The sequence below is a fragment of the Aulonocara sp. 'chitande type north' Nkhata Bay genome, linkage group LG5 (genome assembly GCF_057382095.1).
Source record: "Aulonocara sp. 'chitande type north' Nkhata Bay isolate Kocher_YH1m ecotype deep benthic linkage group LG5, A_spYH_male_GT1.1, whole genome shotgun sequence".
NCBI lineage: Eukaryota > Metazoa > Chordata > Actinopteri > Cichliformes > Cichlidae > Aulonocara > Aulonocara sp. 'chitande type north' Nkhata Bay.
This window is the reverse complement of record NC_141348.1, coordinates 12,151,017-12,177,994: the sequence shown is the minus strand read 5'-3', so window position 1 is coordinate 12,177,994 and position 26,978 is coordinate 12,151,017. Positions and strand designations below refer to the sequence as shown.

The window sequence follows — 26,978 nt, the reverse complement described above, 5'->3', positions numbered from 1 at the left end:
GTTTATCACTGCAACAATAATAGTAAACATTGTTTAATGTTAATTCTGGACCCCACCTCTTGACGCATGGACACTCTCATGCGTCAACTCACCAAACCTGGATCCCTGTCTTAAAAACTGGCTCCACCAGGAGCCTGCATACACAAGATCTGGAAATAAAATCAAACTTCACACGTATAAACAATTATATCAAAAGAGTAATAAGCATTCAGCACGGGCAAGACAAGTGTCATGTGCAGGTTTTCTCAAATCATTAAATCACTATTGTTACCATAATTCGCCTCAAACATGGATCATCCCATGTGCTCAGTTAACATTAATGTAATCGGTGACTTCTCTTAAGCAAAGTCACTCCACTCACATATTATTATTATGGGCTCAAAGTGGCCAGCAAAGAGCCCATAATAAACTATTCCATAAATACCGTAATCTCTTATTTGTTTTACTCATGTCACTTGTCCGTTTCAGCTGAATCTTCCACAGCATTCTCAAAGAAACAAACATTAGCAATACACATTGACTGTGGTCAGATGGAGGTCAGACACAGGTCAACAGGTTCCAGAGGTGCCATAAAACACCATAAAATCAACCATCAAAGTAACGTCACATTTTCCCAAAACACAGTGTAACAGCATCACCACTCATAACCTGTAAACACAGTTTTCCTCACACATAAACCCAAAAATCCTGTAGTAGGAAAAACATCAACCAGGTGTCCTGGTATAAATCATGTGAGCAAACCACATGAAGAACTGTAATGCTCGCTGAATCCTTTTTTTTTAGGCTGGGACATAATTGTCCCAAATAAGTGGCTTTCTCGATCGGTCGTATAGCACTTTCAATTCCCAACGTGCAGATCTGCTTAAAGAAAAGAAATAAACAAACAAAATCAGTGCCTGTTCAAAAGATAAAAAATGAAAAATAACAAATTATCAAACCAAACTTTCAGTGCACTGTGAAAGTATCAAAATAAAAAGGCCTTGTTAAGTCATGACACAAGCTCCTCATCAACTTCACAACAGGAGAAGAATCATCAGCTAGATTCACTCCAAACCAACCATCAGCTGCACAACACACAACAGTCTAATGTCTTATTAACTTATGAGTTTAATCACCAGGTCTGTGCTCTTCACTCATTTAGGCCACAGATCTATTTTATTCAATTTTCCTTTTTCCCTTCATCATAAAACATGTGACATGCTGTCATGCACTTCACAAAAGACGTTTGTTCTGACGTATTCAGAGTTGTATATCTAGATACAGAATTCACTCGCACATCAAAGCAGGGAACTCAGTGTTTTAGAGTTTCCACTCAAACACATCTCATCCACTCGTGCTAGAATTCAGTCACCTTTCATTAATCTAAAACCGATCAACTAATTTGCATATCAGCCATTAACCCACTAAGTTGACAGGACAACAGGAAAGCATGTTCAAAATAGTATCACAAAAGACAATTTCCCTCATACAGTAAATTACTTGCTGCATCAATCAAGCAGGAAGCTTCTCCCAATTTACCATTTTAACACTAAATTTATTGCCTGATCACTGATTCATCAAACCAGGATTTTTTTTTTTTTTCCCACAAAGGTTAAATTGTTGTCCTGCAACTTGGAGAGTCAATTTTTTTTAGGATAAATTCAGTATTTGATAACAAGTGTCTGCTAAATTGACACTATTTTAACACTGATGAAAGATAACAAACTAATTTTCATTGCAGGTTTGTGTAATTAGACAGGTCTAATGCATGTCTGTGGAGCTGCATATCCAGCAGAGCATGTTCTTAAAGCTGCCTTTCCTACACACTTCTCTGCTATTATTTGATCATTTCTTAACTAATGTGCTATGAGTCTTCATGAGTCATTTTGTGTTTGGAATTGTTAGTAAAGTTAATTCATGTTCTGCTTGTTTGTGTGATTTTGTATGTTTCTATTTGTTTCAGACTCCTTCACAATTTTCCAACTTAAGCAGTCAGTTTTCTTTTCCCCAGATTTGCTAACCCAAATTTTGATTTCCCACATTTAATAACAGCATTCCTCTGTGTTTCCACTTACTCTCACTCTGTTGTCATCTCACTCTGTTGTCCTCTCCCACTTGCAACAGTCCCCAGCCGGCAGTTCTCCTTCAGCTTTGTCCTGTGTTCCACTGTCTCTTCTTGCCATTTTACTCCACAGGTGGCAAATGTCAAACTCCAACAGTCTCCTCAGTTCTCCTCAAAAGTTTTCTTCACATGCATAGTGAAGTTGCAGCTTGTTGTAAACACAGTGCCATTCATCCGATCAGTCAGGATGATGGGTTTGCTCTTCTCTGATGCTGTTTGTCCACATTGCTGCTGCTTGCTGAGACTTTTTGCTCAGGACTTGATGCTGTCTCTTTATCTGCCATGTTATTGCTTTGGAGCTGCATTCTTCAGGGAGGAGTGAGCTTGCTTGTGAGTTTGTGAGGTTGAGAAACACATTGCGCTGTATATAAGTCAGCCAGAACTTGGCCTGCATGTTTCCAATGATGTTTAACTATAAATTTCTTCCGTCCGACCGCTGCATGTGGAAAATTGATACAGGTCTGCTTTTCACCTGAAAGTGACAAAGTAAGACATGTTCATTATCATCACTGCTTAATCAACACACATCTCTCTCTCTCTCTCTCTGTCCGTGTTTGTGTGAACAATCCTTTCTTAAAGCAGAAAATGACATTGTAGTTGTTTTTTGGCTGATCAACACAAAACCTTTTTCCTATGATTATTTTTCTTCGTCTACAATGTAATTTGTCTCTTTTTCACTCTTTTTTTTTTTTCCTTTACAATAGCTTGTGATCCGCAAAATCACTGCTCTCACTCACAATCAAAGGCAATTACTTTTGCACAGTGCACAAAAACACTGTGATGTCAGGCACATTCACACTCACTTTTTCATCTGCATAAATAAATCATATGGCTGGAGATATGTGCCATGGTGATCCATAGGCATGATCACCAGTTTATTTAATTATTTTTAATCCAACAAAACAAATAAACAAAAACATGATGCTGATGCTACACACACACTAGTCAAGGTGCAGAAAAACTGCTCATGGAAACGCTGCACACTCTCTGTTTCCCCTCTCTTTGAGTAGTTCTCAGACAGCTCTTGATCTGATAATGTGTAGCTTGCTCATCAGCTCAAAAAACAAAAACAAAACTGCAACACTACATCACACAGTAGTTGCAGCATATTAATTGTTTTCACAGATGTGCTCTATATCTCAACAATGGCTCATAATAAGACGACAGTCTTCCACACAGGTCAAGTGCCTCTATGCACTTCATGAGTTTAAATATTTACCTATATCACTTCACCTCACATGTCATTGTACTGAATTTGAGCAACCACAAGCTTAATGTAGGTTACTTTTAACAACTATCCACCTCAATGGTTTGGCACACAGGCTGTTGTCGAACAGGGCAAGCTAAAGAGTTAACATTTTGTGTCAGCAAGGGGTGGGGGGAAAGCCACCCACCAGAGCACAGCTGCTGATGTGGGCTGGCCTTTTCCACACACTCCTGGCTGCTTAGGAAACCATGATAACAACAACAGTCGGTGTCGCAGACCACGTGTTCTACTCCGCACACACTCACACAACAACAACAACAACAAATATCCTCACTCACAACCAACAAAAATTAGGCCTATTGTCTCAACGCAGTCTCACACAGTGACCACGTGCTCTGCCGCACACAGTGGCAAAGACTTACATAGCAGTGATCACGCGCTTTATCGCACACAGTGATAAAGACTTTCAACGCAACCTCACACAGTGGATGCGTGCTTTGCTGCACACAGCGGCAAAGACTTAAACTTACTCGGTGTTGCTTAACGTGTAATGTAGCCTCGAATCCCGCCGATCGTCATTCATCGAGGAGAAAGGACAGACAGCGAATCCACAGGAACTTCCTGGCTGACGTCAGTCTTTCAGCGTGCCTCTCCCCCCCCCTCGGTGAATGCGATCCCAGGGCTCCGGCATCGAAGGACCAATTAATGATAGGTTTGTAGCTTGTACCTATCCGCTGGAACGTTGAAGACAATATAATTACACTGCAAAGCAAGACACAAGCAGGCTGGTTTACTCATGCATGAGGGAAATCTGGCTGGAGCCAAGTGTCGTCCCACCACCTAGCCTCCATCAGACTCTCAGCCAGGCTCCCCATAGCACTCCTTTTATTGTGGTTACATGAATATGCATAGGGTCATTAACATATGACATCTTACATAGGTATACATGTGAACAAAGAATACTGTGTGTGTGTGTGTGTGTGTGTGTGTGTGTGTGTGTGTGTGTGTGTGTGTGTGTGTGTGTGTGAGGTCCAGATGTGACCCTGTGAAGACTCCCCAAAGCTGGTGCCAGGAGTCTAGCGGTCCATCTGAACAAAAGGCTCTTATACTTACACAGATATACGTGTGTTTGCTATACCATATATCAGCAAGAGAAGATACGGCCTTTCCTAGGAGGTGTGTAATCTATGCCGGAACACTCTGTAGAGGGAGTGAACGCACTCCCCCTTCATGCTACACAGAGCTGTTACTTTAGGATGAAACATCCTTTCAATCCACCAATGATTATATACACTTCTAAGCATATATGAGTAAATATTTCTAAGCATAAATGACAATCAACAATACAAATCTAACAATAACCTGTTTGGCTAACATCTGGTATCACCAGCAAATATTTTGACATGTAGGTGTCTTTATAATTCTCACATTTTTTTTACTTGTTTTTTTTTTTTAATGGAGCTTTGCTTCAAATCACAAGCATACTTTGTTTCTTCACTGTGATGCTTTTAATATCAGCAGTATATCATACACACTCACCGCACATTTGTTCGGTACACCCTGTTAATACAAGGTTGGACTTGAATTTAGAGCTTCTTTAGCTCTTCATGTCATAGATTCAGTAAGGTGTTGGAAACATTCCTTGCAGATTTTGTTGTCTGCACATGTGAATCTCTCATTTCACCACATCTCAAAGATGCTCTATTGAGCATCTGAGCTTTGTGACATGGCACCTCATCAGTAGATGGGCACATTATCATAATAAAGGGATGGACATAATCAGAAACTTTTCCCTACAGTATTTCATCACCAGCAGCAGCCAGACCCGTGGCTGCAACATAGGCTGGATCCATCCTCTCATGTTGTTTATGGCATGGTCTGGCCCTGTAATCTGAATGACTATCAGCCTTTAGTTGTCCAGTTTTAGCACGCCTGTGTGTCTTTCCTGTTCTTTGCCAGCAGCAGTGGCAGCCAGTGTGGTCTTCTGCTGTAGCCCATCTGCTTCACAGTTGAGTGTGCTGTGCATTAAGAGATACTCTTATGCTTAACGTGCTTGTAACAGGTTTATGGGGATACTGTTTCCATCCAATTAGATCAATGCAGTCTTACCATTCTCCTCTGACCTCTGACATCAGCAGAGCACTTTTGCCCAAAGAACTGCTGTCACTGGATACTCTCTCTTTTTCAGGCCATTCTCTGTAAACCCCAGAGATGGTTGTGCCTGAAAATCCCAGCAGATCAGCAGTTTCTCAGAAACAGACCAGTCCATCTAGCACAGATGCCATGTTCAGAATAACTTAAATCATCTTTTTATATCAGTAAATATCTGCATTAAGAAGCAGATAAACAGGTTGAAAACGATTTCAGTTGCTTGTTGTTTTCTATATTAAAAAAGAAAGTTAAAACCCACTACATACCACCAGAAGCAAATGGCTGCAGGGAGGTAAGGGTCTTGGTGATCAGCAGGGTGGAGATGTTAAATCATATGAAGGTTAATGTTAATCACAGTGTCATTGCTTTAATTGCAGCAATGTATAGAACAATGCAAGTTACGGCTTCCTTGAGCAACAGTGATTCAGTACTGCAAGGCCTGTAATAAGCTGATGTTTGAGATTCAGCTTCTATAATGTTGTTTCAGTATATATCGGCCTGCTCTAGTTTACCTGCAGAAACTACTGTTTGTGGAGACTTTATCCCTGCAACCAAACTGAAAACTGGGGGGGGGGGGGGTCATTTGCACTGTGCAGCTTCTGTGGTCATTTGCACTGTGTTACCAACTTTCAACAAACATTTCAGTGAAAGATCCAGAAAAACATTTACTTTGCCAGTCTGTGCCTCATCACTTATTTTTACAAAGCTTTCCATTTGCCTTCAAGTTAAGTTCAGAGAGGAAGTTACCATAGTAACCTAGAGTCACCGAGCTTCCACACATTGCAATATTTGTTTCTGAAAGTTAAATTTGGCAGTGAAGTTAAGTTGCACTACAATGTGTGGACTTGTTTATCTGGCTAAAATAATCATAAATTTTTTTTTTTTTTTTTTTTGGCCTGTCCCGTTTGGCTCTTTTGCCATCAGAATTGTTGTCTAAAGGCAAAGAAAGATGCCCAACGGATTTACTTTACCAAACTGACCATCCCAGCCTTGCCGTAATGGTCCATTTGATTCACCTTTTATTGTTTATTTTATTTTCACTTGCTGAATACGGGACAGACTTGACTGGGGGAAAAAAGGGGAGAAAGAAAGAGGGAAAGAGAAACAGCTGAGAAGAGGGACGGGGGAGAAGGGCAAAAGACAAAAACCAACAGAACGGGCAGAGAAAAAAAAATGCATATATCAATCACCTGGATCACCTGCTGAGAAAGAAAAAAGAAAGCAAGCAGAAGAGAACAAGAGTAATAGAATAAACAACATCACAATGATATATGGGAATATGACAGTAAATACTAAATGTTAAACATTATTGTGCAGCACATAAGATCAACAGAACACAGTGTGCTTTGAGGTAGGAGCCAAAAAGGGTGTAGTTTGTGGGTGTGATCACCCGTGTGTACACCTGTGAGCATGGACGCGCTTGTTTTTTGTTTTTTTAAAAGGTTCCTTCATGTAATAATCTGCTAGAGGGTGTGGGGGAGCCACAGCCCCGTCCTCCAGGGCGTGAAGCAGGTGTGGAGGAGATCAAAACTCCAGACATCCAGAGGCCCCCAGAACACAAGAGACCAAGGAAGACCAACAGAGGGGCAGCCGCGCCACTGTCCCGGAAAGAGCTGAGTAGAGTCCCAGATGAGGGCTCACTCAGCAGCCGCGGAGCAGAAGCCAGGGGGAGTTGCAGTGACGCGCCCGTGAGCTCCGCCGGCAGCCAGCTGCGCCTGAGTGACCGAGCCCCAGGCCGAGAGGCCGGGGGCACCCCACCTCCGAAGTGGCCCGAGCGAGCCCCAGGCTCCAGGCCCCGATAAGCGGCCGCCAAGGAGTGAGCCGGTGTGTACCTGGACGCCCATCCCCGGACACAAAGAACCACCAACGCACCGATGTCTGAGGGGGTCCGCCACTGGCAGGGGAAGTGGTGGTAGGGGGAGATAGGCCTCCAAACCTTGGAGGGCCTGAGATGTCCCCAGAGAGGTGGCGCCTGACACCCAACCTGACATATAGACACAGACATACAGGCACACACAGATACAAACATCCATTCCCACCCTCATGCTCTCATATGCACTTACTCCACACTCAACCAACGTGGAGACAGACATAAAGAGACGTTGTACACACGATCACACTCCCCAAGCGTACTCTACAAACCGGGTCTAGGTGCCCTCGCCCCTGGAGGGGGGAACTGCACCCAGACCCAGGTGGTGTTTCCCTTTTCCCTGCGGTGGGGGGAGGCAGACCGCCCCGACTCCGCAGCAGCAGGAAGGCTCCACACTCCAGACCGCAGTCGGACGGCCAACTCCTCCTCCTAGCCCCCCTGCTCCAGCAGGTCGCAGAGAACGGGGGTGAGAGAAGACTCCAAACCTCCCTCCACCCGCTCATTGTAATGTTGATGCATGTGTGTTCTAAGGTGCATTTAAAACCCAGGAGGGCATGGAGCTACCTGCCAGAGAGCAGCAGGTAAGCGCATGGTCCCTCCTGCTAGCCCTCAATGTCTACGTGTATTTAAAATTGAGAGTTGGGCAACGATGCCAGGGGTGGGGTGTACACCCTGATGGTACTTTGGACTCCGTGTATCGTGCCCACCCCCAAGATCCTATATGTATGTGTAATGAGAGTGTGAGTAATGTGAATGTCTAAGTTGTGGGATAAAACTGAGGCAGAGGCAGCCAGAAGGGGACAGAGGGGGGGTAGCCTCCTCTGCACCCTGGTGACATACCCCTACTCCAAGGCCCTGCATGTGTGGGTGGTTGTGGTGGAGCGGGAAGAGGGAGGCAGCTGGAGATGGGGAGGGAAGGAAGGGAGGGGCAAGTGACCCCTCCCTGGGGCCAGCTCCCCCGCTGACCCCAGTAGGCACCCCCATACTCCGCGACCCGCCAGGGAAAGGGGGCCCAGGCCCATCCAGACCGGGCCCAGTGCAGCAGCGCCGCCCGGCCCCACAGAGCCCGGGACAGTCCACCCAACCCCACCACAGAGAAAACTGCACCCAATAATCATAACTTTTATCACCAGATTTCTCCTGCAGAACGTTTAAGGATTAATAGAATCGAGTTGCATTCCCTTTTTCTGCCTTAATTTTTTATGGCACAGATTCAAAAAGGCGCTGGAAACACTTTTCCAAAATTTCAGTCCATACTGACATGACAGCATCACACAGCTGCTGCAGATTTGTCAGCTGCACATGCATGATGCAAATCTCCCATTCCACCACATCCCAACGCTGCTCTAAGTGACATGTGCTCTATCCTGCTGGAAGTAGCCATGAGAAGACAAGTACACTGTAATCAAAGGGATAGACGTGATTGTTTTGTTTTCTGAATGTTTCGAGCATGCCACAAATTTTTGCTTAAACTTGTCTGATTAATTATAAAGGCAAGCTGCTTGACCTTCTCAGCCTCAGAACTGAAAATAACAAAAGAAAGGGAGGGTTACCTAAATTCATACATATCTCATGAGCATAATAAATGCTAAAAACAAATAAATCCTTAAGAAAAATGCATCACATTAAGCTATTTTTTGTTTTACCTATGTGGACAAATGGACAGAAAAGGCGATACGTATTACATATTACATACATGTTGGCTTGTGTTATTTTTAGTTTAGCACAATTTGTGTACAGGTGACGTCCCCACAAATCATCAGGCACTCCTACAATTCCTGCTGGACCCTTTTGTTTTGACTTCTTTACTTTCTGCAAAAATAGAAAGGAAACTATAGCTCATATGCAGATTTTAGACCACAACAATCACATAAAATAAAAGAGACATTTTTGTCACAGGGGTACAGGAAGGTGCACATCTGTCCACATGTGTGAGGAAGCGCCATCATTCCTATCTTTTTTCTTTTTTTTTCCCGATCCCCTAAACAGAAACATGATAACTGCTATCACTGTGACATGCACATCACATGCGGCAATGTTAAAATGCCATCCGGGAGAAGGAGCTGAATTATGGCTTTAACAGCTTTCCATAAACAGCAGCTTCTTTAGTGCGTACACAAAGCCAGAAATCTAACAGAAATTGATTTTTATCTCAAATAACGTGCAGCTTATTCAGTGATCGTTGCAATCTTTCACTCATCTCCTCGCAGTGCATATTTGGTTATTTCCACTCCACCATTTGTCAGCAATCTGCAATCTACTCGAGTTTATTAAAACTCAGTCGCTGGTGGTGTCTGTATTTAGACATCAAATGGTTGAGGATGCATCCTTGATGCTTTGTTGTTAAGTTGCTGCTGTTTGGAGTAAATGACAAACATGTTTTATCACATTTTTATTATCTTTTCATCTTCATTTGTGCAGTGCTTTTATTGTATGCAATTGTTCTCTCTGCAAACTGTTTTAAAGCCTGTGCGTATTTCTATTTTAGCATCAGTGAAGTTTAATTTTCTGTTTGTTGATGGCTCTGTCCTTCATGAAATCCAGGAAATTATTATCGTTTGTGCAGAATGGACTTTTTTTTATTGCATCATTCATGTTGAAGTCCGGGGTTTTTTTTGTCCTTTTGAATGTTCTTTGATAATTGAGTTACATGGTGCGTGATGATTGTTAAGCTTTTGGCTTTTGCCAAAATTACTGACTGTGTCCCTGATAACTGCATACCACGTGCAAAAAACACAGCTCACATATACTGAACCCTCTACTCCATATGTTTGGTTTTCACTTGAGTTGTCTAATAATTGCAGGCTATCTAATAAAATAACTTTTTGAAAGGTTTTTCATTTTTCCAAATGCTCAGCTCAATCCAAAAGCATAAAGCTCCTCTGGGACGAAGTATTTGAAAATCTGCTTTTGCGCACAACTTTTGAATAAATCAATGCAATTCAATTCAATTCAGTTTTGTTTATATAGCACCAAATAACAACAACAACAGTCGCTTCAAGGCGCTTTATATTGTAAGGGAGACCCCACAATGATACATACAGAGAAAAACCCAATAATCATATGACCCCCTATGAGCAAGCACTTTGGCGACAGTGGGAAGGAAAAACTCCCTTTTAACAGGAAGAAACCTCCAGCAGAACCAGGCTCAGGGAGGGGCGGGGCCATCTGCCAACACTGGCATATAGTTACTCTTTCAGAAAATATTGTTTTTTTTAATACAAATACTAATAGAACTTTGGTTTTTAAAAAATATTTATAAAACACCATATAAACTAAATACAGCCAACCCACAACAAAGACACAGCACACCTGCAGTATGTGCTGCCCTGTTCTGCATACAGGATGACTGGGATAAAGAAAACCTGATAAAAAAAAAATAATGATGATAATAAAACGTGATGGGACTGTGTGTATGTGTGTGAGAGAGAGAGTGTGTGAACCAGAGAAAAGCAGAAGTGAATAAATATTAAAAAGGGATGTAGGTGAACTGGTCCTTTCAGAGATGTGCAAAACTGTGTTGACACAACAGCAGAGTGCAGGTAATAAACAGAGGGTGGTTTAATAACACAAAAATTCTTTCATGACTAAATTCAATTTTACTATATTTTCCATCTCCGCCTAAGCAAAATGTGTCCCTTTTTTCACATGTTCCAAAGAACACAACATAAATAAATGAGCCGTCTGGTAAGTGACTGAGTGTAGAAAAGCTGCAGGGACTTGAAATTGTATAAATAAGAATGGGAAAGCACTTTGCGACATGTCATGTTGCCTTGACAATGCCAAAGCATGTTTTAGTAGCCCATGATTATGGGATTGGATAAATGCATTTCTGAATCCATCATCACACCCTCAGAAGACACTCAGCTCTGGCAATGATAAGTGATGAGTGACCTACAGATAGAATTACAGGTTCAAGGAAAGAAAACAAAGCGTCTCAGTGGAACATGGATGCGTCTTTAAGTGACAGGATGGCATTCTTGCAAAATATGTTTCCTTGTTTTGTGTTTTGATGATGGCAATGGAGAGTGCACAGGTATATGTTGTTTGTGGATGGTTCACATCATTTTTAGCTTCACCAACCTCAAACACACATTTTAATCTAGAACAAAGAACCACGCACAGGTTTTGGTTCGGGTACCTTAACGACCCGCATGTTGTATATGGCTGTAAGAGTTTGCTAATCTGAGTAGGCATTTGACAATGCAGAGCTCTGTAAGTTATCACCAAGATGTTGAAAAAAGGGAACTCCTGAGCGGTGCTGGGCAAGTTACTTTGAAAAAGTAAATAGTTATAGTTACTAGTTACTTATTCAAAAAGTAACTGTGTAATGTTATGTGCATGTTGAGAATTTTAGCATCTCCTAGTGGTCCTAGTGGTGAGCCTGCGGGCAAGTGATTTTTTTCTGTGGTTTGGCTTGTATTCCTTCCTATTGGATGTTTAGGGTCACATGAGTGGGGTAATACAGGAAGCTGTTTCCTATTGGATGATTAGAGTCACTTCATTGAGCATATTTAGTTTTTGTATTTTTGTAGTTTCACAAGTTCTGGGAAAGCACTGTAAGATGTACATTGATGAAGACAAACAAGTAAACAGCCCTCAACTTTACTTTCACGTCTGACTCATCATTCAACGCTTTCAGTGCCTACGGCATATGTTTAGCTATCTGTCACTTCGTGTACCAGAACCACGCACGCAGTGGACAGAATAGTGAAAAAACAGCATCACACCTGGGATAACACAGCAAGTCTGGATAGCAGAGACTGCTACCACCCATTAATCTACCCGTGTCGTTTAGTTGTACCTTACATGCCAAATAGTCAATATGGACAATAAGCCAGATACAGAAGATCAACAGAAGACTAGATCTAAAGCACGCGCAAGAGCTGAAGCAGTGCGTGCTCGTTCCACCTTTGTCAAAAAAGAAACTGAACTCATGGTGGAAAAAGCCCAGTTTAGAGTAGAAGAGGCACGCATGGAGGCTGCTCTGGCCACACTGAAGCAAGAGAATGAAGTTGCAGCGGCTTTAGCTGAGGCAGAGGTTTTGGAATCAGCTGCAGCAGAACTCGGCTCTAAACAAGATCTCAGGGCAGTGGACATCATAGGAATTGCCCCTGACTCCACAGAAAAAAGAACAAATGATTATGTTGGGTGTCACTCCAGGATGCACTCTAGTCAGCTGTCGTTGCCCGGCCTTGAGTCCCACATCACTTCCAGTCGGCCACGCGATTTCTCTCATGCTCCACCACTCCAGGACAACAAACTGAATCCCATTCATACAGCTATTGATAGACTGAGCTCCACTCCAGCTCGTGTCGAGAGCCATACTACCTCTGAAGAAAATGGTATGAAAAATCCACCTGCCCAGAATTACCCTGGGATTTATCCATGTAGTGTCACCCCCCTGCAGGAACCTCAACCACACACACATCCTCTTAGAATGCAAGCAGCGCAGCCCTCTGCTCTGAACCATACCGGTATTAATGACTTTGCTGTCTACATGGCTCGCCGGGATGACAAAGTTTGATGATCGTCCAGAGAATTATTGGGGCTGGAAGTCTACCTTCATGAACATCATCGAGGGGCTGAAACTCACCTGCAATGAAGAGCTCGACCTTCTCACTAGATGGTTAGGTCCTCAATTATCTGAGCATGTCAGGAGAATCAGAGCTGTTCATGTCAATTACCCCGCTGCAGGGCTCAGGATGGCATGGATGCGACTTGAAGAGAACTATGGGTCTCCTGAAATAATTGAGAAAGCTCTGCTGGACAAACTTGAGAGATTTCCTAAGATCAGCAACAGGGACCCTCTCAACCTGAGAGAGCTTGGTGACTTGTTAAGGGAGTTGGAGTCAGCAAAGTTAGAAGGTTGTTTGCCTGGGCTCACCTATCTGGATACTAGGGGTGCAACGATACACAAAATTCACGGTTCGGTTCGGTTCGATACTTTGGTGTCACGGTTCGATATTTTTTCGATACAAAAAAAATGTTCATGCCTTTTTAATTTGTCATTTATTTAAATTATAAATTTATATTTCAACTCAAAAGTACAGTTTTTAAATTTAATGGTACTGAAACAAAAAAGTAATAAAAAAAATAAATATATCTCAGGGCTCGCAAAATTTCAAAATCCCTGGTAGCCCTTCAGGCAGGGACTCTTCAGTTTTTGGTAGCCCAAAATAAATTTAAGTAGCCCGAATAAAAAAGAGAGCAATTTTTTGATTGATGTTTTGTTTCCTGTTTTGTTTCCTTTACAATATTATACATTAAAGTATAATATTGTAAAGGAAACAAAACATTAATCAAAAAAATGTTGAAAAACAAATTACAACATTGTATAAAAATTACAATCATCATCTCAAATACTTGGTTCTAATTGAACAGAAATTTCTATGAACTTGTACGAACTGTGTAGGACATGAATCAGTCTGTGCCATATCCTGAATTTGAAATTTCCACTGAAGTCACGGGTAAGAGGCAAGTGGAACCAAGATCTAGGCCATTTGCTTTTTGAAGTTTGCAAAGACTGCTAAATTTTGCCAGTGGTAGTTCACTCTTTGCAACATAGTACGCTGTTCTAAACAGATTTTTCAGGTTTATTTTTAGTATGTTATTTGCAATTGGTGTTTGTTCTGGGAAAGATATTGCAGACTGAGCAATAATGCATTTCTTGCATTTCTCATGGGTTCTAATGGGGGCTTTTCTTAAAATGACTGGTCCCAGTAACAAAGGCGCTTCCCTCAGAAATCAAGGGAAAACCAACAACACACCCGGCAGAACATTATGTTATTTACACGGGTGCACATAAGTGGTCCGCATTCGCTGTCAAAATAAAAGACGCGCACCAGATAAGAAGTTGCAACGCGCGTTTGCGTCCATATAAACAGCACTGTTTTTGTCCGCTGGATTGGGATTTTCACGGCACATTCTGCACCACCTATCTGTGCGTTCATCATTTGTTTGAAGCCAGCTCACCTCCTGCAACCACTTTTCTGAGAATACGTGCTTCTTTTGTGGTTCGGACTCCTTCTGACATTTCTTTGGAGGTGGAGGAACACCAAAGTAATTGCTTAAAGGAGCTTCTTCGACATCTTTAAGAGTTTTAAACAAATGTCTGTCCTCCTCCAGAAAATCTTATGTACGCAAACACGCGTTGCAACTTCTTATCTTGTGCGCGTTTTTTATTTTGACAGCGAATGCGCACCCGCGGACCACTTATGTGCACCCCTGGTTATATAGCTCGTCATAATGCAGCTGAAGAAATTCTTTTGTCCATGAAACCATAAAACTGCACTTTCTTTTTGCCTTATAGTCTGTTTTGTCATAACTTTTCCGTTTTGTGGTAAGCCTTTCTTTGGATGTCACTTCTTCACTCTGACCTGTCTTATTTGGCTCAGCAGAACTAAAATATATATTCTGCTGCTTTTACACACACACTCACATAACGCTCAGCGATTCTCTGCGCGATCAACCTCTCACATGTTTAAGCTTGCTGCAGGAGATTTCACTTGTCATGTTTGCATCGTAAGCTAACGATTGATAAGACGATGTCAGAGGAATTGGTGCGCAAATTATCATCACTCACCAATCAGTGCTGTCGCTCTCTATACACAGTTCGCGCGATTGCAAAGTGAAAGCAAAAAACAAGCGCAAATTCAAACACGATTTCAATATGTCACATATTGACAGTGGCTCACCGATGCCAATGACATAATTACCCAGCTACATTTCCGAAAGAATGCAAAACCATTGACATATATTTTTCCTTCCTACGATAGCCCAATGGGCAGGGCAGAGAGAGATTTTGGTAGTCCGACTGGAAAAATCGCTAGCCCCAGGACGTCGGGCTAGCGATTTTGCGAGCCCTGTATCTGATTGAGGAATCACTCATCTTTGGAAAAGAGAGTTTATTACAGAGAAATGGCTCTTTCCAAAATAAAAGCTATACTATACGCTTCTTCTGGGCTATATTCTCAGCAGCATATTAAACATATCAGGTCCCCATAAGGAGAATCATGTGCTAACGGCTGTCTAAATGACTCGGGTAAAGTTTGTAGCATGCGTGCTTGTTGTTTTTGTCTGCTTCCACTTGTCTTTGCACTAGGATGATGTCGGTGTAAATGTGCAGTCATATTTGTTGTGTTCCCACTAGTGCTGTCAGGTTAATCTCGTTGAAATGACCTTAACGCCACAACACGGCAAATCTCCGTTAACGAGCTACCGCCGATCGCCCCGTGCATGGGGCTAGACGGCCAACACGTTAACGAGCTAACTGCGCTAACACACTAGTTCCCACCCATGTAATTGAGCATTGTGTGGCACATCCAACATACTGTTTTACTTTAGTCCATGACGCGCTTACCTTCAGGGTCATACTTCACATGAAAACCAAAATAGTTCCAAACGCCACATCTGAATGAGGGTGGGGGAGGTTCAATTTGCCATGTTGCAAGGAGAGCTTAACTTCTGTCTCGCTAGCTTGCCCTGCGCTCAGTGAATCTGCGTTCGACTGCGCTTGACAGGCTGCACTGTCAAGCGCAGATCCACTGAGCGCTCAACACAGACAGCATCGTCAGAAGGAAACTTGATAAAATAAATTAAAAATTTTGTATTGTTCGATACATATGCGTACTGAACCGAAAGCACTGTATCGAACGGTTCAATATCGATACGAGTATCGTTGCACCCCTACTGGATACCTCTCGTGGCATTAACCCAATAGTGGAGAAACTGCCGTATGGCCTTCAAGAAAAATAGATGACACAAGGCAGTGCGTTCAAGCTGCAAAACCAAGGCCAGTTTCCACCATTCTCATTCTTCACTGACTTTGTCTGCAAAGAAGCCCGCACTCGTAATGATCCAAGTTTTGCATTTAGCTCATTTGGGATGACAACAGTGAAACCAGAAAACTCACCTAAAAGGTACACACATTCAAGGAGCCAGGTCTCATCCAAAAAAACAGAGATTACATCAACATCTGCCATCAAGCCCACAGAGTCAGCTAGCAGTAAGTTGGATGTGGACAGACAGTGTACGATTCACAAAAACCCCACCCTCTCAAGCGGTGTAGGGGCTTCCGAGCTAAGACACTAGATGAACGCAAAACGTTTCTGCGAGATAGTAGAGTTTGTTTCAGATGCTGCTCCTCAACTGAACACGTTGCTAAAGACTGCAAAACAATCATTCACTGTAAAGAGTGTAACAGTGACAAGCACGTCACAGCGCTTTATCCAGGACCAGCTCCATGGGCTGTCAAAGACCCTAAGGATGAGCATGGCGGGGAGGAAAATGAAGCGGCTTCTCCAGGCATAATCTCCAAATGCACAGAAGTGTGTGGAATTGCCAATAACTCCCGCTCTTGCTCTAAAATCTGCCTCATAAAAGTGCATCCTAGAGGACAACCAGAAAGATCTTTAAAAGTCTATGCCATACTTGATGACCAGAGCAATAGGTCTCTTGCTCGGTCCAAATTCTTTGACCTGTTTGGCCTCAAGGGTACTGGTTCTCCCTACACGCTGCGCACATGTGCTGGAGTCACTGAGTTATCTGGCCGAAGAGGAGTTGGATTTGTGGCTTAGCCATTGGATGGACATCTCAGCATTCCTCTTCCCACACTTACTGAGTGTAGTCATATCCAAGATGATAGGTCGGAGATACCTACTCCTGATGTTGTCAACCACCACCCACACCTAAAGTCTATCACTCATCTCATCCCTGAACTTGATCCAAATGCACAAATTCTCGGTTCATTCGGTTGATGGATAATGAGATGTTCATAGATGATGCTAACAGTTGGGTAGCTCCCCTGCCCTTTCGCATGCCAAGACCACGGCTGCCTAACAACAGAGAAAAAGCTCTGACTCGTTTCACCAGTCTCTGCAAAACTCTAGAAAGGAAGCCTGAGATGAGGAGACATTTTCTGGCTTTCATGCAGAATATCTTTGAGCGAGATCATGCTGAACCAGCTTCAGCACTCAACGATGGAGATAACTGCTGGTACCTTCCCAGTTTTGGCGTCTATCATCCACGCAAGCCTGGCCAGATCCAAGTTGTGTTTGATTTAAGCGCTCCTTATCTTGGCATCTCTTTGAACGATGTGCTGTTGACAGGGCCAGACTTAAATAATAGTCTGCTGGGAGTACTAATGCGGTTTAGGCATGAACAGGTAGCCATCACAGCAGATATTGAGCAGATGTTTCACAGCTTTGTTGTCAGGGAAGACCAAAGAAAGGTGGTTCGCTAACTAACTTTACCGGGGATTAAATTTATTACGACGTTACTGTGTGGAAGTGATCGACAAGTATGCTTATGAAAGTGAGTAGTAGGTGTTAGTGGGACTTTACCCTTGATTAGTTTCCCCACTGGAAGAATGCGACGTGCTTGCCAGAACATTCCCAAATAATTGACCAGGTTTATTAACAAATCAATTTTCTCCACAGTTTTAGGGTGAGCTAGAATAGATATATGGTTTCAGTAATACGAATAAGAGCGCTACAGCATCATCCAGTGTTGGGTCTGCGTCACAGCAGGCCCGCTAGTTCAGACTTAATCCCATGAAGAAAGCAAGACAGAACAGCAATCGATGGGTTTTACTTGCTAGCAAAGGAAGGATCTCAGAGCAGCTCTTCCGCCCTCGATCTCAGACCACTGCGAAGAACCAACACCCCACTTCAGCCTAGTAGTAGCAGCATGTTCTCTATTTGGCCAAATGCCATCTCCAACATACACAAAGCCTAATTACACAATGGTTGCCTGAACCTATTCTTGTTAAATGATGAAAAACTCAAAGGCACGTTTCAGCAGTGGATGAAAATATGGGCTATTGATTCTAAAAACAGAAATCGCAAAAAGGTTCAACATTTACTAAAACCACAATTCAATCATCTGAGAATCTTTACTCATTAAATTATAACAGTTAGATGAATTTATATGCAGTGATTTGCTGATCAATGATCAAAGGGGAGATTTATGCCACAAAGAAGATTGACATGAAAAGTAGGTGGCATTGGATCTCCTATAACCTGTTGAGCTAAGCTGTCTTTCCAGCTCCAAAGTTATTTGATTGCAAATGTATTTTGGAAATCTCGCCATACATTTTGAATGTCAGCAGTGCGAAAACCTGCACTGATCTGACCTAATTTCTTCCTCATCCTGATTCCTGACCTTGGAAGGGAGAGAAAAATATTTTTGTCTTGTTTTTGTTTGTCTTCTTGTTTTATTTAATTCCTTGTGGGATTTGGATCCAACAAGTAAAGTATGCATATTATGCACACACACAAACACACATGCAGCTATTACCCATTACTTGTATTCTTGAATAAAGCCATTGATCTGACACATTTAAAATGCAGCCAATTGTTTTTATTGTTATATTATTAAGAAAAAAGAAGGGGGGGGGGGGTGTTGAAAGGAGTAAAGGGATAGAGGAGAGAAAACCCCAACAATCCCCTCTGAGCAAGCACTAGGCGACAGTGGATAGGAAAAACTCCCTTTAAAGGAAGAAACCTATGACAGAACCAGGCTCTAGAGGGGGCAGTCAACTGTCGGGACTGGTTGGGGGGTGACTGTGAAAATGGGGGAGGGAGATGGGAGAGGTGTTAGTAGTTAAAGGGAGAGGGGGGAGGATTAAGCTGGAACAGAGGTGGGGGAAGAAGAGGTGACATTGGCAGTAGTGAAAGAAGGAGTGTTCTTCCTCCAGAAGAAGCGGAAGCGTTTTTTCTTTTTTTCCAGCTGCTTTTCCACAAGCACCTTTTTCTCGAGGATGAGGATTTTCAGCTCCTCGATTGTCACTGTGTTTTGCTTCTCCAGCTTATTGCATTTTTTCTCCACTTCTTCTATTTCGGCTTGTTTTTCTTCCAACCTTTCTTTCAGCACTTTAGATGTTGCCTCCTGATTTTGCAGTTTTTCATTTTCTCCTTCCAGCTCAGATGCTTTGAACTTCATTTTGTTGTAAAGTTCTTGCAGATTTTGGTTTTTCTTCTCAAACTCCTGGAGAAGAAGTTTTTCTTCTCTCTGCTTAATGACCAGCTGCTCTTTCTCTTGGAGGATTTCTTTATTTTGTCGCATGGCTTCATCAAGCTTTCCTTGCAAGCTTTCATTTTGTTGCTTGATGCTCTGAAGATTGGAATCCATTTCTTTTTGTTTGATTTCTTGTTCCCTTTTCTCTTGGAGAAGCTTCTCATTTGCTTGCTCTGTGCGATCAAGCCTTTTTTTGTCAACACTGTACATGAGCTCCATGTCTCTGAGATTGCTGTGCAGCCCTCTCTTCTTCATGCCATCTTGTATCTTTTCTTGGACAAGTTTTTTATTTCGTCGCATGGCTTCATCAAGCTTACCTTGCAAGCTTTCATTGTGTTGCTCGATGCTCTGAAGCTTGCGATCCATTTGTTTTTGTTTGAACTTTTGTTCCCTTTTCTCTTGAAGAAGCTTCTCATTTGCTTGCAGTGTGCGATCAAGCCTTTTTTTGTCAACACTGTACATGAGCTCCATGTCTCGGAGATTGCTCTGCAGCCCTCTCTTCTTCATGCCATCTTGTATCTTTTCTTGGACGAGTTTTTTATTTTGTCGCAGGGCTTCATCAAGCTTTCCTTGGAGCTCCTGGTTCTTTTTGTCCATGTCTTGGAGATCTTGTTGTTTCTCCTCAATAATAGCTTCCTTTTTTTGAAGCTGGTATGACAACTTTTTTAGTTGAGCGCTCTTTCTCTCATTTTCCTCCATCAAGAATTTCATCTTCTCTGTGTTTGTGAGCGCTTCATCCTCCATTTCTTCCAAACGTTTTTCCTCTAGTTCTACTTGGTCACACCAAGGAAGAGAGGAAATGGAAGAGTCTAGTGGCTCATCCCAGGGAAGAGCGTAGGGGTCAACTTCTTGTCCCTTTGGATCTTTTGTTTGAGACATGTTGGGTCTGGATACAGTTACTATTGCAAAGGATCCAAATATTTCAAAAGGCTTTTCTGGCGAACGGTTCAATGCTGCACACATCAAGGCTGCGAGAAACGGACTAAAAGTCATTGCTCTTCAACTCTATTTATAGGTTTTTGGATCAAAGGATCAAAGGAAAGAATGGTGGTAAGATTCTACATGTGTGTGACGTCATAATTCTGTAAGGCAATGAGGTTGTCACATGACATTTGTGAAGGAGGGCATTTTTCAACTTGGACAAATTATCAGTAAAGTTTCAATCTCTTTTATTTTCCCCCAAAAACGTGTTGTCGCAATCATGTTTTCTACAGTCATTGGTGTCAACAGATCAGTTTAAAGTTGGCTGTTACTCTGCCCAGGCTGCTACCATAGAAGAAAAATGTGGACCAATAGTACTTTAATGATTTCCCCGGATCATTTCCGTGTAAATCTTAGCATTGCGCTAGCTGTCAAGCGAAAAGTTTAGCACCGTACAGCCATATTAAAAAGGTTTAAACTGACTCAGATCATGGTGAGTATTTGAAAAAAACATTTATTTACTTTGAAACCTATGATGTGGAAAAGTTAGCAAGCGTAATTTTTCCCATTTTGTTATACACGTGTGCTTACATCCGGGAAATGTTAATCTTTTCTAAGATCCATGGGTTTATCCAACAAGCAGCTAAGTCACCATTATATCTCGGATTCTGTGCGCAACATCTTAATGCAAGAAAACCTAAAACAAAGCAAAGGAAACAAAAACAAAACAAAAAACACAGATGCACTTTTAAGCTCTCTCTGCGTTCACTGCCTCTCAAGTGTCAGACTTCCTAACTTTAGCTGATGCTAACCAACATTTGCGCTTACGGTTGGTATATAAACAAAAATTCAAATTCAAATTTTATTTGTCACGTACACAGTCATACACAGTACGATATGTAGTGAAATGCTTGGACAACTGATCGTGACCTAAAGAAAACAAAAAAGGAAAAGGCTATGAATAAGATAGGAAATAAATATGAAAAATTAAAAAGGGTAAATTTAACTAGGAAGGAATAAAATATAAATTGAGGTTAAAAATGAAATAACTGTACAACACAAATTAGAATGAAGGGTAAATTTAACTGGGAGAATAAGATAAAATATATAAATTAAAGTTGAAAATAAAATAACTGTACAACAAAATACACAATATAGAACTATATAAGAATGTATGAAGAAATATAAATAAATATATACACAATAACAGCAGCATATACACAATAACAGCAGCGTGATTTAAGTAATGAAGTGAAAACAATGTCCAGAATGTCCAGTGTGTGTAAGAACTGTATGTGTGGGTCAGTACTGTGTGGTGGTGTGATTGAGAGACCGTATCGCCTGCGGGAAGAAGCTCCTCCTCAGTCTCTCTGTGTTGGTCTTCAGGGAGCGGAATCGCTTTCCTGACCTCAACAGAGAGAACAGTCTGTTGTTGGGATGGCTGAGGTCCTTCACGATCTTCCTGGCCTTGGTCCAGCACCGCCTGCTGTAGATTGAGTGCAGGTCAGGGAGCTCGGAGCGGATGGTGCGCTCAGCTGATCGCACAACCCTCTGTAGAGCTCGTCTGTCCTGCATGGTGCTGTTCCCGAACCAGGTTAAGATGTTTCCCGTCAGGATGCTCTCTATGGTGCAGGAGTAAAAGTTCCTGAGCACCTTGGAGGGCAGTTGGAAGTCTCTCAAGCGTCTGAGGTGGTAGAGACGCTGACGGGCCTTTTTCACCACGGTGTTGATGTGACAGGACCATGACAGGTCCTGCGTGATGTGAACTCCGAGGTATTTGAAGCTGTCCACTCTCTCCACTGGGCACTCGTTGATGACGGGGGTCTGGTAGTTCCTCTCCTGCTTAGTGCTGAAGTCCACTATCAGCTCCTTTGTCTTACTGACGTTTAGAAGGAGGTTGTTCCTCTGGCACCAGTTCTCCAGATTCCTAATCTCCTTCAGGTAGGCCGTCTCGTTGTTATCAGAGATCAGGCCCACCACGACGGTGTCGTCAGCAAACTTGATGATGGTGGTGGAGCTGGTAGTGGCCACACAGTCATATGTGTACAAAGAGTACAGCAGGGGGCTCAGGACACACCCCTGGGGGGCTCCAGTGCTGAGAGTGGTGGAGGCTGAGACATGTCCGCCCATCCTTACTGCCTGTGGTCTGCCAGTTAGGAAGTTGGAGATCCACTGACACATAGATGAGCTGAGTCCCAGATGCTCCAGCTTGGTGGTGAGTGTGGAGGGAATTATGGTGTTAAATGCAGAGCTGTAGTCTATGAAGAGCATTTTAACATAATTCCCCCTTCTAGTGTCCAAGTGAGTGAGTGATGTGTGGAGGAGATGAGAGATGGCATCGTCTGTGGAACGATTTGGACGGTAAGCGAACTGTAGTGGGTCCAGTGTGTCTGGTAGTGAAGAAATGATGAAGTCTCTGACCAGGCGTTCAAAGCACTTCATCACTACTGAGGTGAGGGCTACAGGGCGATAGTCATTGAGAGAAGCAGGGTGGGGTTTCTTCGGGACAGGAACAATGATGGACTCCTTGAAGCATGTGGGGATCACCGACTGAGATAAAGAGATGTTGAATATCTCAGTGAACACAGGAGCTAGCTGGTATGCGCAGTCTCTTAGGATACGACCTGGGATGCCGTCTGGTCCTGCTGCTTTCCTGGTGTTCACTCTCTTGAAGGCTCTCCTTACTTCATGCTCGGAGATGACGAGCACGTTTCCGGTGCTGGCAGTATCTTCTTGTCTGCAGCCGTTAGCGCCGCTAACACTAGCATCGTTGGAGTCCTTAGCTGCAGCCTCGAAGCGAGCATAGAAAGTGTTCAGCTCGTCTGCCAGAGTCACGGCCGCGTTCGTCATACCGGTTGTTGGTGCTTTATAGTCCGTTAACTGTCAGCCCTTCACTTTTGGTGCCGACAACATTTTGAGCATTTTCGACAGTGTGTGAAATGGTTGTCATTGGCATTACATGCCAGTAGTGTTCGCTAACTGACTTTACCGGGGATTATATTTATTACGACGTTACTGTGTGGAAGTGATCGACAAGTATGCTTATGAGTGGTAAAGTGAGTGGTAGGTGTTAGTGGGACTTTACCCTTGATTAGTTTCCCCACTGGAAGAATGTGACGTGCTTGCCAGAACATTCCCAAATAATTGACCAGGTTTATTAACAGATCAATTTACTCCACAGTTTTAGGGTGAGCTAGAATAGATATATGGTTTCAGTAATACGAATAAGAGCGCTACAGCATCACCCAGTGTTGGGTCTGCATCACAGCAGGCCCGCTAGTTCAGACTTAATCCCATGAAGAAAGCAAGACAGAACAGCAATCGATGGGTTTTACTTGCTAGCAAAGGAAGGATCTCAGAGCAGCTCTTCCGCCCTCGATCTCAGACCACTGCGAAGAACCAACACCCCACTTCAGCCTAGTAGTAGCAGCATGTTCTCTATTTGGCCAAATGCCATCTCCAACATACACAAAGCCTAATTACACAATGGTTGCCTGAACCTATTCTTGTTAAATGATGAAAAACTCAAAGGCACGTTTCAGCAGTGGATGAAAATATGGGCTATTGATTCTAAAAACAGAAATCGCAAAAAGGTTCAACATTTACTAAAACCACAATTCAATCATCTGAGAATCTTTACTCATTAAATTATAACAGTTAGATGAATTTATATGCAGTGATTTGCTGATCAATGATCAAAGGGGAGATTTATGCCACAAAGAAGATTGACATGAAAAGTAGGTGGCATTGGATCTCCTATAACCTGTTGAGCTAAGCTGTCTTTCCAGCTCCAAAGTTATTTGATTGCAAATGTATTTTGGAAATCTCGCCATACATTTTTCAATGTCAGCAGTGCGAAAACCTGCACTGATCTGACCTAATTTCTTCCTCATCCTGATTCCTGACCTTGGAAGGGAGAGAAAAATATTTTTGTCTTGTTTTTGTTTGTCTTCTTGTTTTATTTAATTCCTTGTAGGATATGGATCCAACAAGTAAAGTATGCATATTATGCACACACACAAACACACATGCAGCTATTACCCATTACTTATATTCTTGAATAAAGCCATTGATCTGACACATTTAAAATGCAGCCAATTGTTTTTATTGTTATATTATTAAGAAAAAAGAAGGGGGGGGGGGGGTGTTGAAAGGAGTAAAGGGATAGAGGAGAGAAAACCCCAACAATCCCCTCTGAGCAAGCACTAGGCGACAGTGGATAGGAAAAACGGAAGCTGCTTTTCCACAAGCACCTTTTTCTCGAGGATGAGGATTTTCAGCTCCTCGATTGTCACTGTGTTTTGCTTCTCCAGCTTATTGCATTTTTTCTCCACTTCTTCTATTTCGGCTTGTTTTTCTTCCAACCTTTCTTTCAGCACTTTAGATGTTGCCTCCTGATTTTGCAGTTTTTCATTTTCTCCTTCCAGCTCAGATGCTTTGAACTTCATTTTGTTGTAAAGTTCTTGCAGATTTTGGTTTTTCTTCTCAAACTCCTGGAGAAGAAGTGGCAACACATGGAGAAACAGCTGACACATGAACATAACGACGTCACAGTGGGAGAGTAAAACTGAACATGAACACAGAAACACCAGACCTCTTCACAATAAAACAGGAAACATAATGACTGAATTCTAAAACACGCAAACTTAACAGCAACTGGGGGGACAGAACATAGGAACCTGAAACATGGTACAAAACATCACAGTGGACATAACATGGAACACAGGGAAGCCATAAAACAAAGCCAAAGAGCTAAACCTAAGATAACCATAACTGAGATCTAGGGAAACAAGAAACAGTACATCAAAGGACTCAAAACATAACCCATAATATAAAAGCACAGGATCTCTTCCAAATAAAATAGGAAACATAATGAGATGCAGACATGACAACCAGAACTTGACAACGTAAGACACAGACATGAAACGCATGAAGAGCAGGGGAGATTTAACATAGTAGGAAACACAAGGGGGAAATAATAAGAACTAGAAACACTTAGGCATGATAACAAATGAACTAGAAAACCTGAAGGGCTTAAACATAAACTATAAAACATCAAAATGAACTAAAACTCAAAACACTGGGTCATAAGACCCAGGATCGTGACAATTTTGACATACTGTATTAACACAATTGATCTCAAAACAGACATAAAACATAAAATCTGAGTAGAAAAAAACTTTTATTTTTTACTGTAACAACCACAAACATGTTTAGCAAATCATTTTCTCAAGTTGAAATTTAAACAGAAATTATGCACAGGTTTTGCAAACAACAAGTTATATGCAGCTTTTTACCCGAAAATGCAGCCAAGGTGGGGTTTTTATACTACCCCACCTTAAACTATTTACAGAACGATCAAATAAGATGCCACACAAATTATTTGTGCCACTCCGAAACATAATTTCTGTTCAGTATAAGATAAACGAGAACATCACAATGATACCTGCAGGCGTGACATCAGGAGGTGTATCACTCCTCCTGTTTTCCACCTGGAGACAGTGTTTACACTGCAGTCTGCCTTTTTGGCAGCACCAGTGACATTCAGCAGTCGCCTCATTGTTCTGACAAACAAAACGGCACACGACTACTTTATTCTTCCTCAGCCAATCAGCAGTGCTTGTGCGATTGTCACTAAGTCAGCTTCAGTCGTATGTGTGTTGAAAAATTGTAACATGGCCTTTTCTTGTTAGTAACGGTAACTGCGTTGTAACGATAGTAATAGTAATTAGTTAAAGTACTTGTTACTGAAAAAAGTACCACTGTTATTTTTAACGCTGTTATTCCAATCACCACTCATGACTATTTACAGGACCTAGTAAGCATCCTTGTAGCCACATTTTTGATCATTTATAGGGTCCAAAAATTGCCTCTACAGGACAATGCAATTGTTAATTACACTGTAAATGTTAATTACAGGCAGAAATATTCTGACTTCGAGACTGAACGAGGCAGACTGTATTTCATAGATGGGTCAGATCAGAGACAGTACTCTCTGTTTTAGTTGCCAGTCAACCAGAAAAGCACCTTTCCCAACCAGCTAAGTGGAGGGTATACAAGATGACTAGCCTCTCTATAACAGGACATTATTGTACAGTAACAATACAAACGTTACTGCTGATGCTGTGAGAGGATAGTTTGATTTATCACAACAAAAAACAGCTAATGTGTAACTTAAAACAGTATTTATTCCTGTAATTAATATCAATGTGTGACACATTGTTTCTATGTGGCCATATCATTTTCTCAAATTGATTTTTGTGTTTGTTTGTGTTACATATCATTTGAGTTTGGCCATGTAGTCAGTGCAATTATATTCTTGAGCTGAAGACAATACCATTGGGAGGAAGATGCGCGTGTACCTTTTTTCAAACTCGGATGTGTGTCGATGAGCCTATGCTGACGATCGACCGCAGACAGTTTTTCAGTCAGGCCAAATCCGGCAATATCGCTCACAGTTTTATACGTTTAATTTGGCCGTAAAGTCGCGCTGCTGACCAGCGAGTGCTCTTGTAGAAAGCTAAGATCTTTGCTGGGATTTAATAGTCTACATAGAGAGGAAATATGGAGCTATAAACGCCTGTCAGACTGTTTATAAACCTCGTGTGGCCACTAAGATCATCACTGTTAGCACTGAGACCCACAGCCTGGCTGTGTAAAGGTTAACTGGGACATAAAGGGCAAAGGCATACACTCACAAAATCTTTATA

The 26,978-nt window shown here is 42.2% G+C and overlaps 1 protein-coding gene and 1 long non-coding RNA gene across 2 annotated transcripts in view; one reads left to right on the top strand and one right to left on the bottom strand.

Moving 5' to 3' along the window:
* Nucleotides 1-26,978, top strand: part of LOC147329925 (uncharacterized) — an 81,401-nt gene that overhangs the window by 48,053 nt on the left and 6,370 nt on the right. The window lies entirely within an intron of this gene.
* On the bottom strand, nucleotides 18,758-20,310 carry LOC147329926 (uncharacterized). The gene has a single exon (XM_086294158.1). The coding sequence runs from the start codon at nucleotides 20,308-20,310 to the stop codon at nucleotides 18,955-18,957; it is 1,356 nt and encodes a 451-aa protein (XP_086150284.1). The 3' UTR covers nucleotides 18,758-18,954.

Bases quoted from the DNA above. Each gene is read 5' to 3' on its own strand.
- LOC147329926 (XM_086294158.1), bottom strand. From the start codon at position 20,310: ATGTGTGCAGCATTGAACCGTTCGCCAGAAAAGCCTTTTGAAATATTT.